Source organism: Fulmarus glacialis, unplaced genomic scaffold (assembly GCF_000690835.1).
Source record: "Fulmarus glacialis isolate BGI_N327 unplaced genomic scaffold, ASM69083v1 Scaffold9445, whole genome shotgun sequence".
Taxonomy (NCBI): Eukaryota; Metazoa; Chordata; class Aves; order Procellariiformes; family Procellariidae; genus Fulmarus; species Fulmarus glacialis.
In genome coordinates this window covers 1-16,887 of record NW_009212309.1, presented here as the reverse complement: position 1 = coordinate 16,887, position 16,887 = coordinate 1, and the positions used below count along the sequence as shown (strand labels likewise).

General features: G+C 36.4%; 1 protein-coding gene across 1 annotated transcript; it reads left to right on the top strand.

Annotated features, from left to right (window-relative positions):
• Positions 1-567: 567 nt before the first annotated feature.
• LOC104070280 (probable threonine--tRNA ligase 2, cytoplasmic) lies at positions 568-15,557 on the top strand (the record flags this gene model as incomplete). The annotated part of the gene is made up of 19 exons (XM_009577837.1): positions 568-639; positions 1,699-1,707; positions 1,811-2,001; positions 2,565-2,688; positions 3,842-3,963; positions 4,775-4,892; positions 5,500-5,564; positions 6,274-6,352; positions 7,555-7,701; positions 9,188-9,286; positions 9,622-9,788; positions 10,334-10,496; positions 11,392-11,529; positions 11,981-12,058; positions 12,158-12,258; positions 13,439-13,543; positions 14,359-14,431; positions 15,170-15,284; positions 15,409-15,557. Coding segments are annotated over 19 exons (2,115 nt in total), but the record flags the coding sequence as incomplete, so codon positions are not given.
• Between the last annotated feature and the right edge of the window lie 1,330 nt (positions 15,558-16,887).

Here is a 16,887-nt window from a genome sequence, read left to right as displayed (position 1 = left end):
GGGGGCGAGCGCCCGCATCGCTCTGGGGTGGGTCCGGCCTCTGCGGGGAGGGAAGGGGCAGGAGGGACTCGCGGGGGCGAAACGCCTGGCCCCAGCCAGCGGGGGTCGGGAGGGCTCCCGGGGATGGAAGCCTGTCTCGGTCGCTGTCCGCACTCCTCGTGTGCCCGGAGCACTGAGCAGTGCTTCTCCGGAGAGTCCCTGCCTTTTCGCAGAGGTGGAATAAGTTTCAGACCGCCGAAAGTTGTTTTTATGGCTCACTAGGCCGTTTTAATCTCCCAGGGTCTCGCTGGGGAGATTTTGCCGGTGATGGTTGCAGTAGTAAAATTGGGGAAATTGCGTTGAGAAGATTTTGCTTGGTGAGCAAGTTTGCTGTGTCTGCTGAACATCAAAAGGACGCATTTTAGATGCATCTAAAGTAGTCTTTCCACTGTACTAAGGACATACCTTATTCGATTGTAATTGCTTTTTTAGCCCAATATTGCACTGGTCTGGTTTGTTTTGTTTCAATGATTGCTAGGAAGAGTGTTAAAGGCATAGGGGTATACTTCATATAATCGCTGTTTTCAGAAAGTCTCCAGTGCAAGTCCAGCTGTTGCAGTGGATCAAAATAAAAAGGAAAAGAAAAAAGAAAGTGAAGCTGTGAACCGACATCTGAGTGATGTAAGTGGTTATTTTAAACCACATAATAATAGGAGTATTGTTTGGCTAGGTTCAGAAAAGGTGCTGAAATCTGAAATACTTTGCTGTATTTTGAAATCCCAGATTTTGGGAAGAAGGCTTGCTATAGCATGCATATAGAAAAAATCGTTATGTAAGAGCTTCATCGTGGATGTAATGTAGAGTTACTTACGTATTCTTAGCTCTCTACTTTTTATAACAAAAGGATTTGGGCTATTGGGAAATAAGGGTCAGGATACTGTGGTTCCTAAAGAGAGTGATGGTTCATGAATAGTTAAACAGCGTGCATGATGACTGAAAGAGGATGTTGGCAGCACTAGCTGTAGTTCAACAAATCGTAATAATTTACCTTACAGTAGACTAAAGGAAACTTCCTGTGAACAATCTGTTTAGCCTGGAGAAGAGGAGGCTGAGGGGAGACCTCATCGCGCTCTACAACTACCTGAAAGGAGGTTGTAGCGAGGTGGGGGTTGGTCTCTTCTGCCAAGTAACTAGCGATAGGACGAGAGGAAATGGCCTCAAGTTACGCCAAGGGAGGTTTAGACTGGACATTAGGAAAAATTTCTTTACTGAAAGCGTGGTCAGGCCTTGGAACAGGCTGCCCAGGGAAGTGGTAGAGTCACCATCCCTGGAGGTATTTAAAAGACGTGTAGATGAGGCGCTTAGGGACATGGTTTAGTGGGCGTGGTGGTGTTGGGTTGACGGTTGGACTCGGAGATCTTAGAGGTCTTTTCCAACCTTAATGATTCTATGATTCTATTTGAATCTGATGCTTTGAATGGACTGGCAGAAGCGAGGGCTTGTTGGAGCGAGCCAAATTTCTCTAGGATACAGCCAAATACAAATTCTGGGGCAGGAATATAGGCTGCTTTCTGAGGTCAAACTCACAAAGTCATTTAGGCCCATATTGATGAAGGTGCATCGGAAAATTGGAAAGCCACTATAAAATAGTCAGCGAGTTGGGTGGGACTGTGTATAATTATTTACAAATGCTTTACTGCATATTAGTATAAATTCTAGTACAGTGAAGTCTGGTCTGTTGGAACCTTTAGGGTTGCATGAACACTGTGAATCTTTTTATTCTATTTCTCTAACAAATATGTATGTGTATGATTTAATTTATCTGTTACAGCTACAGTGTGAGCCAAGCTTCATAGAAGACAGACTGAAGCTTTACGAAGCACTGAAAAAAGAACATGATGCTTTGCTAGCTTACAGAGCGGCCAACCAGAGCAAACCTATCAAAATAATTCTGACAGATGGAAAGATGGCTGAAGGGGAATCTTGGAAAACCACGCCGTATCAATTAGCTGTAGGAATTAGGTAACCTGCAGGTTCAAGGAGTTGTACTTTTGCAGTGATAAATCTGTTACTATGATTTGTCTCTTACCTTGTTGCATAAAATATATATGTCACGGTCAGTGGATGGTGACTCTCTTAAGTTGGTTTATTTAGAAGGCATTGAAACTTCAGCTTAATGCAGAAGAAACAGCTGGGTGAAGTTAATTTTCTGAGTGATGCTTCAGGTTCTATGCTGGGATCATAATGCTTGCTTCCAATTAAAAAATACAGCAATCAGTGAGACTGCTATGAATTAATAGAGACATTTCAAGTTTTGTGAGTTACCAGATAACAGTAGAAACTGTTGTTAGAAGCGGTCTTTTCTCCAGATCCCCAGCACTGAAAACCGTTGAATGAAACTTTAAGACCTTAAGGGTCTATACCTTAAAAGTAGAAAAGTGTTTAAGACGATCACAGAAAAAAACATTAAAGGTCTTTAGGTGCTACAAGATGTGAGTAGGGTCTCATGGGGTTTAGAAACCTAAGCACTTCTGCAAATCTGAACCTAAATATTTTGGTGTCTTGTCATCATTTGTGTTTTTTAGTCAAGTGTTGGCTTCAAATGCAGTCATAGCCAAAGTGAATGGTGAATTGTGGGACCTGGATCGTCCACTGGAGGGAGATTGTACTCTGGAGCTGCTTATGTTTGATAATGAAGAAGCAAAAGCTGTGAGTAAACACTCACTGGTTTCTGTTTGATTAAAGGAACTAATGACATGAAAATTGATTGCAGCATTATGTGCTTTTAAAATCTTGAATTTAAAAAAAAAAAAAAAAATCCCCAAAACTGTTCAAGTAATGTATTTGTCATGATTTGACAAAGAAGATATTAAGTACTTATAATCTATAGATAAATAAAATCTTAGTGTTCTTTTCTTCCTGTCTCTTTTACATAAACAGGTTATTTCTCAAATGAGATCATATAGAATGTCTTGATTTGTATGCTAATTTGAAATAGTTTGATGTCTTGTAACACACGTGTTCTGTGGTTTGACTCTGCGTTTGACGATCAGACACTGAAAGCAACAGTGAGGCTGTCTTACAGTTTTCTAAAACTTGTCCAGTTTGATTTGAGTCATAACTAAAATCTACACCTCCTTGTACCGGCACTGTTTATTAGAAACTTAAGTAGGCATATCTTAGTCAATTAAACTATGAATATACTTAGCGACACACCCAAATATTTTTTTTAATGGGATTCAGTCTTAAGCCTATGTTCATCTTTATGCACTAGAATTAGACTTCATTTTGTCAAAGAATTATTCATGTGATTAAGCTTGTTTGAGGCATTTCAGGAGCCTGTAAAGGCCTTATCTTGTAGCAGTGGCTATGAAGTGGTCTGAATTAATAGGGACTTAGAACATAAGACTGGTATTGATCTACTGGGTTGCTGACTCCCCTCTTCTGACGTTTTAGGTAATGTGGTTTACAGTCCTATGAATAAATGTACTGTATGTGAACAATGGTAACTTAATTGGCTATGTTGCTTTAGATGCGGTTAGTATTGCATAGACTTTTAACTGACCAGAAACTAACTTAAAGATGAACAAGGTACAATAAGTACTAAGGTGGGGGAATCGTGCAGAGGTATAATCATCTGTCAGACTGAAATACAGTGGAGCTTTATTGGTACATCTGCCATTATATTAATCATTTAGAGTACTTCAAAATGAGAACAGAAAATTGTTACACTTCTCACAGAATTTAAAAAACATTGATTTCAGTGTATTTCCCATCTGCAGATATACCTCTGTTTTGTTTTTTCTTTTTAGTTGCACAATGCCAATGACCCCATGACTTGCTCAGCTGACTTTATTTACAGGTTTATTGGCATTCAAGTGCTCATATTCTTGGAGAGGCCATGGAAGGTTATTTTGGGGGCTGCTTATGCTACGGACCGCCAATTGAGAACGGATTTTATTATGACATGTACACTGAAGATAGGTAAAATTTCACAGTCTTAAGAACTTTTGATACTCTATATTGAAGCTCAGTACTAGAATTATTTTTGTTCAGTCATGTTTCTGCATGTTAAAAGTAAAATAATTTATCTAGTATGGTTTAAAACTGACAAGTTAGTCATCTTCATAGTATAGATCTGTGTATGCATATATATTGAGTGTGTGTGTATATTTAAATTCAAGAGCAGACACCTGCTCTGTAAGACTTGCAGCTGTTGAACATTCTGTGAAAAAATGTAGAGAGTTTGGGTAAAACTTTCTGAAATTCCTGGGAGATAGAGTAATAATCAGGGGAGTTTGGTTTCAAACGTGCCATAGTCACTTGTAGAAATGGCACGTATGCATGTATCCTCATATAGGTGTTTACTACTTTTCTAATCCTTGTGCACAGCTTTACAATTTTGTTTTTTTCCTTGTTTATCTTTCTGTAGTCAGGGAGAATACCGAATCTGCATCAGCTGATAAACTAGCTCTTGCAGCTGGGTTGAGCCTTTTTTTTGTTTGTTTTTCCTTAAATCATATATACTTGGAGCGACGGATCTTCCAGACATTTAAACATGTCAAAGACTGTTCTAGGGGTGATTGCAGTGCGTTTGTTCAGGGTGATACGGTTTGTGTTTCTGAGTTAAGTCTCTGAAAGTACAGCCGATTGTAAGAAACTAAGAAAATACTGTGACAAATCACAACAACACATCCCATGTTTTTCAAATTAGACCACTAGAAAGTGGTCACTTAAAAATGGGAATATCAAAATAATTAATTTATATTTCTTCTGGCTGTGTCTTTTTGTTTAGAAGTGTATCTAGTACTGAATTCCCACTACTAGAGAACCGCTGTAAAAATATCATAAAAGAGAAGCAGGCTTTTGAAAGGCTGGAAGTCAAAAAAGAGGTCCTGTTAGACATGTTTAAGGTAAATCTTTGGAGTGGCTGTGATTCTGGTACAACGATCTTTTAAAATGTAAGTTTTATAAAATACTGCATGTGGCTGACAAAGAAAAAGAATAGCATCCTTTTCCCCCTCTCCATATCCTTCTCAAGTGTTCAGGATGTTTTCAGGGAATAATAAAAACAATTTCTTATTACACAAAAACATCTCAAGCTCAATGAGATGACAAAGAAATTAGTTACACAAAAAGCATGCATTCATTCTCGCTCACTTGCAGAGACAAGTCAAAAAAGACTTTGTCCTCTAGTCCTCTGTTTTATACAGTGAATGTTACCAGTCTCACTGTACCGTGTTTTAATTGCCTTTCAAAAGTGCTTTGAGGTGTTCAGGTGGTAATCACTATGCTTAACAAACCCTCAGGGAAATCAAGATATTTTTGTCTCTTTCCCCTCTTGTTTTATAACTCTTCTGAAAGGATATTGAACTTTTGCATACATACATGTGATCATGTGATTTTTTTAGTTATGAGTGTCTTTTACTGATGCATTTGCATTATTAATACATAATTTTAAAATAGAATTTTATTAGCCATTTTATTGATGTTTCTGACTTTTAATGTTTCCCCACACAGTATAACAAGTTTAAGTGTCGTATCCTTAATGAGAAAGTGAACACACCAACTACCACAATATACAGGTAAAGAAAATTAAGTTAAAAGGTGTTATGAAATATTTCTGTAGTTAGGTATATTTCATTTAAATTGAGAGGAGAAGAATTTTTTTTTATTCTAACTTCTGAATACTTGTATGATTGGGACTTAAGTTTGCAATTAATATTGCTACTTATGTAAAATCAGATCTTCTCTTTCTCTGCTGGGACAGATTAGGTCTCAATTTGTGGACAAATGGCAAATCCACTTTTCACTCCTTCCCTCTGGTTTCAATAAACAGATTAAAATAAGTTACTACCCATGACGTTGAATTGCTGGATAATGGGGAAAGCTAACTCTTAGCTTAGTGTGGGGTGAGGAACTTGTTCAGTCAGTTGCCAGGGATAAAACTAGTTAGCTGGAAAATGGCAAAAACATTTTTTTCTGTTTGATGTGCATAGTTTGAAATTTCCTGGCCAACTTTAACAAAAGTTTACATACAGAACTATATGAATTGCTGAGTGTGTTACGATGCTCTTGATAAGAGATCAAGTGTGCTGAGTATTTACTGAGTGAATATTCTGCTTCAGGTAGAAGGCACAATTACATTTAAGATGCACTGAATTTGCTGACTTGCATATGTATACTTATTAGTGTGTTTGAACATGTCAAGCATTAACTTGTATGCCATTAGTGACTGTATTTAAAAATGTTGGAGTGTTTTGATATAAACACTTTTTTTCTTTCGGTGTATAGATGTGGTCCACTGATTGATCTCTGCAGAGGTCCACATGTGAGGCACACTGGAAAAATTAAGGCCCTTAAAATATTTAAGGTAAGTTTAAATTAACTGTGCATTAAAACTTAACTAAACTATGGGTCAGTTGATTTATTTATGTATTTATTTCTCCTGAAGTGATTATGCAAGCGTCCTTTGTATTGTTTTCTTTGCTTACTCTGAAAATAGTCCTTCATTTCTTTCCCAGCTCCCATTGTACAAGTAGAACTACAGACTTCCATCATTCATCTGCTTCCAACATTTACTGATTCTTGACCATCGCAACAGTACATCAGTGATAGTTAACAGCATCTTTTTTAATCAGAGTATTAGTGCAGCAACATGCATGCTTAGACTGTAATGAAGAGCACTGCAAAAACACTCAAGCTAGTAGTGACTAGATTAGCTGTGGAACCAGTTATACTGTGCACAGTAGAGAAGTGCAGTGCCTAAGCTAATGTGGCAGTACTGTGCTAGTATCTCCAACCAGCACTGCACTTTGTTGTACAAATGTCCTAGTTTGAGTCTGTGCTAGCTGTCACATCTGTGTGCGGTGTGTGTGTGCAGTAAATGAACATCCAAGATATTCATTGGGTCAGAAAATAGTATTTTGACCTTGTAAAATGGTATCTTTCAGGTACAAGAGGTAAAGTGGACCTTGGCAGATGGGCAAGTGCTGCTCTTTAAAAATGGCATTGCTCACAGGAAAGCCAGAGTCAGTGTTTGCAGATGCTTCTGGTTATGATGTGGTTTAAGTTACTTGCAGATGCTAATTTTGGTAACCTTATTAGACTGATGTCATTGGGACGTTCATCATAGTTGCTTTTGCTGGCTTCCTGACTGAAGCTTATGGAACTCTGAGTTCCAGGGGTAAAGTGTTAGATTGTCAAAACAGCTAGGATTTAACTGTGAGAGTGAGTTAGTTTCATTTTGTCTTTCGTGTTTCCCTACTGTGTTACGTTTTGAATTTAAACAAGTGCTGCTTTTTTAGAAGATATAATAAAACATGCCATGATGTGAGTTAAAACAAGGTACCTCAGTAGAAGTAGGACTTGACCAGTCACTTTCATTTGTCTTCTGTATTCGTATGCTGACTAAAAGGCAGTGCAAGTATCTTTGTATTACAAACAAATGCTGGATGATTGCATATAATTCTTTTCCCAAGGAAAAAAATCATAACATTTTAATGCATTAGTGTTTATTTCTCCTTTCCCTGAGATTATATAATATTATCTTAAATTATGGGGTTTGTGCATCAGAATTCCTCTACTTATTGGGAAGGAAAATCTGACATGGAAATTCTGCAGAGAATATATGGTATATCCTTTCCTGATAACAAAATGATGAAGGAATGGGAAAAATTCCAGGAAGAAGCCAGAAACCGGGACCATAGGAAAATTGGAAAGGTACGCTATTTCATGGTATACTTCTCTTTTATGCTTCTGTAATAGAATTCATTCTCTTTTGTTGGTTTTTTTTTTCCCATTTTTTGACAGTTTGAATGGTAGCCAGTTCTATGAACTTCTTGGTGTTAGTTGTATTTAAAAATTTTAATTCTACAAACTCAACTTGTCACTTGCATACAAATGTTAAACTAATGTTGGGAAGAAGTAATGGGGTAATCCCTCAGTTTAGGGAAGTATATCAAACCTTTTAATGTGGAGTCTTTTCAGATCCTACCTAAACCACTGTATTTTTCATAGAAAATTATTGAAATTTGTATAAAAATTGAAAATTATTGAAAATTGTATAAATAGTATGGTTTGGTCATTCTTTATTATAGGCATAAATAAGGTAATAGTTAAGTGTATGTACATGCAGTACTTCAGCTGTTTTGAATGTTGTTCATGTATTCCTCTACTAGATTTAAATGAACAGATTTAATCTTAAATTGAGTGTAAATCAGAAGATGTTAGATTGACACAGACGAGGATTGTGACCTAATATTGGTCATGTTGGCATGCAGTCTCCTAACTGTTGTCACCTTTGCTATAGTTTTGTAGAGGAGGTGGAGTTATAGGGAGGGTATTTGAGAGAAGATAAGCTTTGTGGATGTTTAAAGGCATAATGGGCAGTAAAGGTGAAAGCAGGAAGACGTTTATTTGAAAAACTCATGTGTAAGTGAAGGTCAGCATCATTGGCCAAGAGGATGCAGGTATGAACCTCTCACTACTTACTGGCAGACGTGAAAGAAGAGACTGTGAAGGGCCTTCATAAGCAAAGATGAACAGCTGAGGGTAACTCAGAAGAGGAAGAGCCAATGAGGAATTTACAGAAAACAGTGACAAAGGGAAGAAGTAGAAAAATGATCTTTACAGAAGTGTTCATGCTTATTTCTATTAACTCATTAAGACTTGAATATTTGTATAGTATTTGTTTGATGATTATTACTTCTATGTCTTTTCAAAAACAAATTATGTAGTATCAGTCAAACAACTTACCTAGTGTCTATGTATCTAATACCTATGATACTGAAGAGGCTAATGTTCTCCAAAGATGTATCAGAGCCACACTGCTGAGCTGCTGTTTTTGAGACAGAATTCTGATAAAGAATGACTGGCTCATGAGCTTCAGCCGTAAACCCTCAGATCTGATGGGTGTATGCTTAATTGCTTTGGTTACTAAAGTTAAGATTGGTTAAGGCTTCAGGATTTTGAGGAAATGTGTATTTACATAGTCACAGTGTCAAATGGAATTCCAGTGTTACTACAAATTTCTAAGAGTAAGAACTACAGATAAATTAACTACTGTTGCTGAGAACTTGTGGCCTTCTGGAAGTCATCTTGTTGCTGTAATATTTCATTTTTGTGAACAGTCTCAACATGTATGAAGTATTCTTGTTCTGCACTTCCATCTGAAGTGGTGTTACAGCATTTTGTTTTTAATTTCTAGGAGCAAGAACTCTTCTTCTTTCATGATTTGAGTCCTGGAAGCTGCTTTTTCCTCCCCAGAGGTGCCTTTCTTTATAACACACTCATGGATTTCATACGAGTGAGTATATACTAATGTAACTCCTAACAAGCTTAATATCAGTTGTTGATCTTAAGTGATAGGCCATTCTTAGCACTGAGCTATCCACAGAGAGAGAAACATCTATGTATGTAAACATATACCAGATTTTCACTATGATTATACAGATCTAACCTTTTTGAAAATAGGGCAGAGTGAAGCATTAACCTGTGCTTTTTCCAGTTGTGCAAAACCTACATGTGCAGTAGCCCTTTAGTCTCCCAGTAAATCACCATCATAAGAACACAGTTAAAAAGAATCAGGCTTTTGCTTGTCAAAAGCTTTATCACCTTTTAAATGTTGAATTTGTTTTATAGGAGGAATATCACAGGCGTAATTTTACTGAAGTTGTATCTCCAAACATCTTCAGCAGTAAACTCTGGGAAGCTTCAGGACACTGGCAGCACTACAGTGAAAATATGTTCTCTTTTGAGATCGAGAAGGAAACTTTTGCCCTTAAACCGATGAATTGTCCAGGACATTGGTTTGTACTTTGAACTGAAAAACTTCTTATTTTACTATATTTATCCTGTGTGGGGCTGAGGGGAAATAAATGGAGTATTAATACATACTATCATGTGTATTACAATAGACTACTAAGCAACTAGTGTGTCCAGAGAGGTCCCCTGACAGTGTCCCAAAGCAGACCGAATACAGTTCTTGTAGGAGGATCTTTCAGTAAGTCTGCACTAAGTGAGCTAGGTTTGTGCCTGGTAATACTAGTCTGTACCACTAGTAAAATAAATTATGTTGGGTAGAGATAAGCATCAGGTGTGGTGTACCAAAAGAAGGTGCAGATGAACCAGTCTTAATTGTTACTCTCACAGTGTTTTTTCTAGGTGGTCTTTAGCAATATGTTCTGAGTGCTGCACTTTTTCTGTTTGCCTGCCTTTTAGGATGCAGGCAACCTGAATGAATAAATACTTAAAAATGTGATTAATGTCTGTACTGATCTTGTTTTAGTTTCTGTGTTGTCTTAAATCTTCTATAAAGAAGGATAAAAGGAAGGTTCTTTCATGTTCCTTCTAGCTTGATGTTTGCCCATCGTCCACGATCCTGGAGGGAAATGCCTCTTAGGCTTGCAGATTTTGGAGTTCTTCACCGAAATGAACTCTCTGGGACTTTAAGTGGCTTGACTCGTGTAAGGCGCTTCCAACAAGACGATGCTCACATCTTTTGCACAATAGAACAGGTAAAAAAAAAAAAAAAAACCAAAAAACCAACAACAACCGTCACCAGTCAACCAAAATAAAGAACCCCTTCTCCTCCCTTCCCAGTGCAAACCAACATTAAACAAGAAAAAAATCCCCAAAGTATTTCAACTCTAGCTTCTTCTGTTGTGTTGCTTTGTAGCATAATGCTGCTTTTGATGCATTTTTTGATAGGTGTAGGTGCTTCCGTCTTAGTCATCTGGTATTCCATATTTCTTAACCTTCTGCAATATTGCTTAAGTCAGTAGCTTGTTGAACTTAGCTTCTCTGTTACAAGTTTCTCAAATAGCAGTGCCATAATTTGTGTTATTTATTTTTCTCTTTGAAATTGAAAACCGCTTATATCAAAAGAAGAAAACAATGTTATTTGTGGGACGTTATTGATTGTGAATTATGTAATAAGATTTTCTGTATAGAATTTTTTCCTTTAGAAAGATATATTGGGCAACTAAATCCCAAGAGGTAAAATCTTTTGCATCTCCCATCTCCCCCCGCAAAGAAAAAAGCTGTTGACCACATTTTGTTTTCCATAGTAATGCTGAATAAATGCTTTATTTTGTCAGTAATGCCATAGATTTTAGTGGAGCTATGTGAATAAATCTATGTACTCATGTCAAGTCTGACTCATGCAATTTGGCTCCTGAAGCCCAGGCTTAACAAGAACATTACTTTTCTTGCCATGCTTTGAAGCCACAACACCTCAGTTCTCTTCACCCATTACCTAGATTTGGGTTTGTAGGATGTAATTTTCATGTGATTTTTAGCGGTTTTTTTCTTTATTTAATGGACTCTTATATTCTGATTACGAGGAATTCAGTAAATCCAATTACATTTTTATCTAAGTAAATTTTAACTAATATATTTTGTTTGTTTAAGATTGAAGAAGAAATTAAGGGCTGTCTTGATTTCTTGAAGTCAGTGTATGCTGTCTTTGGTTTTACCTTTCAACTACATCTTTCTACAAGACCAGAAAATTATCTAGGAGAGTTAGAGATCTGGGATCATGCAGAAAAGGTAATTCATTTAAAAGCAAACAAACAAACAAAACGCTTAATACTTGTATTTGCAGGGGGATATTTAACTAAGTTCTTTCATGTTGAATAGTGAAATTAGTGAAATTGCTTGAATCAGATGCTAAATATTGTCCTTAGTGGAAATGCTTGTTGAAGAACATCACATTAAATGTCAAGTTTCTGTATAAAATGAGAACTTTCTGATTCTTACTTAGCCCCCTATGTTGAACTGATTTGATTTTTATTAATCTTTTTTTCCCGATTAATTACAACATTTGTACAAGGAAATATTCTTCTTTAAAGATTATTTATCATAAATGACTAAATGCTTGAAAAATAGAAGTCGTGCTGCCTGTTGACTCCCTTTGTATTTCAAAGGCAAATACTTTGACTTACAGTAATGAAAGGCCCTGCTATACCTTTTGTAATTATTCTCTTATTTTTGTGATTAGCAACTTCAAAACAGTTTGAATGACTTTGGACAGCAATGGAATTTGAATCCAGGAGATGGAGCATTTTATGGTCCTAAGGTTAGTGAATCAGCGTTTTGGTACAGCTTTGGGATGGACAAGAATACAGACACAAAGCAGGCAAACTGTATTTAGTAACTGTGTTGTTTTGCTTCACAGATTGATATTAAAATCAAAGATGCTATTGGCAGGTACCATCAATGTGCTACTATCCAACTTGACTTCCAATTACCCATTCGATTTAATCTTACTTATGTTGGGTGAGTGGTTAAACTATCTATCTTCCTCTTCTAAATGAAATAATTAACAAAAAAAAAAAGTTACTTTCATTATCTGTAATTCCCACTAAACTGAGATGTATTAATGCTCTGTTGCTCACTTAACAAATGATTAGCCTGTACATCAGTAGCCTGGTTAGGAGAGGAAACACCCCCGTGAGTACAGGACTGAGTCACGAACTTGAAGATATTTCCCCAATGTAGTGATAGCTCATTTTAATGGTAAATGCTACTGATTGCAGGAAAATTTCATGATCTGTCTTGTCTGCCAATTCTGAAGACAACTGATCATATGTAATGCTAAAGAAAACTCAGCTGAGTCAGTTTTTGCTTTCAGCCTAGTCACTGTGTCTTTTTTGAAGGCATCGCATAGGAATTCAAACATGTCTTAATGAGCTAGTATCTTTGTAATAAGTATTTCATTCTTTTTATCAGATAAAGTTAGTTAACGTTGATGAACATAAACCAAATGCGAACAGTTTTTAATGAAAATCTCACTTTGGCTTCCAGCTAAGAAGAGGGATATTTATCCACTGAGTGAATTAATCTTAGTACCATGTTGACCTGAACACACATTTTATGGGTTGTTTTTCTTGCTGTGTTTGGTTTTGCATATTATAAAGAGTTTGATGGGGAAGATAGAATAAGAATCTTTGTTATTTTTTGGTCTTGCTGCATGTTCTACAGTAGATGTCATAGCATAGGTAGGTGATAATACTGTTATGAACAGCAGCTGGCTTTTTTTTTTAATCACAAGCTTGTAATTTAAGGTGAGAAATGAACAGTAAGGGCGGGTAAGATCCTGTGCAACAAAATAAAAGCAAGACATAGCAGAAAAGAAAGAGCAAGGAAGAACATAAAATATTAAAATGCACAGAAATAGAGCTGAGTCAGTCGAGTGTCTTTTCAAACTTAGGATTTTGTGCCTATGCCACTAGCTACAGGCATGATTATTTTAAGTCACTATGATTCAGTATTCCTTTAAAAGCCCAAGTGACTTAAAGAAAGTACATTTTTAATAAAAACGGTAGATTTTGCCTAAGTATAAGTAATTAAATTTTGTCTTTCCATGAAAAGTAGAATCAAAAATATTAGTAGGATTATCTGTGTGTAAGCTAAGAGATTTTTTTTTTTTTTTTAAACTTTACTTACTCTTTTTCAGTAAGGATGGCAACGATAAGAAAAGGCCAGTGATTATTCACAGAGCTATTTTGGGATCTGTGGAGAGAATGATAGCTATTCTAGCAGAAAATTATGGAGGAAAATGGTATGTGGCACAAATGCAGTTCTAAGAAATGTTTAACAACATAGAAAATACAGATCCTCCCTCATGTCCCATATATTATAATGCAAAATAATATCCCTAGAATTTTCTCAAAATTAGTAGGTAAGATGACAAGAAAAGAAGTCTAATTTTATCGTCTGAGTTGTGTGATATCATTTTATTAATAGTTCATCATTAGAGATTCAATTTAATGAGATTGCAGGAAAAATCATACAATAAAGCAGAAGTAACAATTGTGATTGAATGTGTATGTGCTGCGTTATTCTTGTCCCTTTTTTCTTAAAAATCATGTGTTTGTGCTGGGAAGATGTTAGACGTATGTAAAGCAGTTATTTATACAGACATGAATTGGTCCTAATGTGAAATATTTTTTTAACTTGTAAGATGTATTGTTTCATCTTAAATAAACTCTGAAGATATTTCTTCATTAATTTAAAGTATTAAGGAAGAGTTAATTCTTACTGTCAGCCACCTATCTGTCTGACTGTCCACCTTTCACTGTAAAGTTATAAATAGAAGTGGAAATTACGCAAAAAAAAAGAATTTCTGTTTAAAATTGTGAAGTCAGCTAGGAAGTGAACAGAAGATCAAAGTTCTGCGTATGTCATTTTACTGGAATCAATCTATTTGCTATTTTATGTGAATTTGAAAAGAGGAAGATAATATTATCCAACGTTCTTACCTAACGTAAATATTTTTATAAAGTGAAGAAATTACTATTGGGGAACATGACTATGGCTATGAATGCAAATGTAAAATGCACATTTATTTCATATTTTTCTTGTCCTGCTTGCCAGGCCATTCTGGCTGTCTCCACGGCAGGTCATGGTTGTGCCTGTGGGACCTACTTCTGAAGAGTATGCCCGGCAGGTGAGAGTAGGGCCTTCCTTTTTATAGTAGCAAGCAATTTTAATAGCTCCTTAAGTACTTGTCCTAGAACAAAGAATGAATGCTGTAATAATTTTGGAGACATATTTGGGGGGAGAGGTAAATTTTTCCATATAGTCTAAAATTTGTGTAAGCCTGAGAAAGGGATACGTAACTTCAAGTGTTTTGGGTTCTGTTATTATGTACATACTTCAGTAATTATTAAAGGAAAAACCATTCTGGATGACAAACCTTATATACCAACTAATGTTTCATTACAGAGTTATCTGCTTAGAGTAGGGGCAGAGCCGGTTTCTTCCACGTCCCAGCATGTATACTCTTGACTACGTTACATTTGACCATGGTTGTTTTTACCCCTCTCCCCTGCTTTTCTTTTAATGCAAGCAGAAGTGGTTTTGTTCCTTCTCCTCTTCCTGCTTTCTCAGACTGAGGAAACATTTTTGACATTCAGCAGTGTAGCTGTCTGAGGAGATCAGCAAATACTTGATAGGGATGTTACCTTGTATTGTCTTCCAACTGGAGTCCTGCTAAGCCCTTGAGTGTGTGTGCAGTTTCCTTCAAATAACTTCATTTGACTTCCCTACAACGATTCACAAGAGCAAAATTATGCACATACATGAATTAATTATTGGAAGAGATCAAGGATTACAGCATGTACAAATTTATGTTGTAGAATATATACTGTCATGTTAAGTGGGAGTTTTTTGGGGTTTTTTTTAGGTTTGCAGTGAATTTTTTGAAGCAGGATTTATGTCAGATGTGGATCTGGATCAAAGTTGTACCTTAAACAAGAAAATCAGGAATGCACAGCTGGCCCAGTATAACTTTATCCTAGGTAAGTGCAACATCTTACGTTTCTGCATATCATTTAAGTTTTAATGTTGGGCATAGAGTTTGTCTAGTCTCTCATTTTGTAATGTAGGTAGTCAGTTTAATATCGTTTGTGATATGTCTTGCAGTGGTTGGAGAAAAGGAGAAAGCAAATAATGCTGTCAACGTGCGAACAAGAGACAACAAAGTTCATGGAGAGATTTCAGTATCTTCTGCTATTGAAAAACTCAAGAAATTTAAGAGTTCACATACTGCAAATGCAGAGGAAGAATTCTGATGTTGCTGTTAGGAAAAAAATTTATTAGCTGCCCATGTGAAACAGTGTTTCTTTCATCCTGTACAGCAGTAATGCTCATCTGAGACAATTTTCAGTTAATGGATACACAAAATAAGCAAATGTAGCAATGTTGGTGCTCCAGGAATAGCATGAGAGGATAGATGCAACTGCCAACTCCTTTGACAATCCCATGGGATTCTAATCTGCACGAGTTGCAGAATGCTTATTTTAGAAGTCCTACACCTCTGCTAAATATGTTGGGTTTGCTGTGGAAATACATCGGGGCTGCACGAAGTCAAGGAATGGGAGGCTGGGAAGTGGACTGGCCGCTGCTGGGATTGCTGAGCTGCCTCAGTCACGTAGCAGTTGTGTAACTGACGTGACCTGGAATCCAAAGCTTGGCAGTTGGTGCATCAGGAGCATTTTGGCTTAGTTTTTTTCTAACTCCGGATTATACCAATTTTTTTTTCTTGGGGGTGGGGGGAATAGCTTGATTCTTTCTGAATTTGTGTTCATAGGCTATAAATACATTGGTGTCTTTGTTGGAAATCTCAGTGAAACAAGGCACTGATTGAGTTGGTGTGAGAATTGGTTGCTGTAAAGGTGACTGCCAAGAATGAAGTTGAATTACTCACCATGTCTGTGTGTGGAAAGTGTGGTTTTTTTTTTTTTTTTTTTTCCCCTGTGTTTGCTGTTGATTTGGCTTTTTACTAAAACAAACCTTTGAAAAAAAACTTCCTGTGTGTAATTTTTTGCTGTGTTTGCTTGGAATACTGAGAACGCTGAAAAGGTGCAGATGACAATTTTCATTTTAAAACTTTTAAATTGGCCATATTTATCTGACTTGCTTATGCTTATAAATGATTTTAAAGTTACTGTTGCAGGCAACTGAATCAGATTTTTTTGAAAGATGAATTTTTACCACATTTTGTTTTTCACTTTCATATGCTGTTTTTTAGTTACAAGGCTTAGATACCGTTAAATATGTTACTCAATTATCTAAGCTATACAACTGTAGTTGTTGTGATTTAAATATCACTGAAGTGAAGGAGAAAATACTATTTAGTGCATAAATGTTATACAAATACAAAGCTAGTGTTTTCTTTCTGCCTGACACTTGTACAGACTTGTGTTCAGTAGGCCTGTTTTTGGTTTTGTATTAGTTTGGTTTTGTGTATCTCTTTTTACCAACTGATTATCCCTCGCTTTTAAAAGAAAAGAGAAAAAAAAAAAAAGAAAAAACTGCAGGAACAAGTGCTGGGAAAGCTTTCTGCTCCACTTTACAGAATTCACATGGGGGTGGAGGGTGGTTTTTAAATTTATATTATTA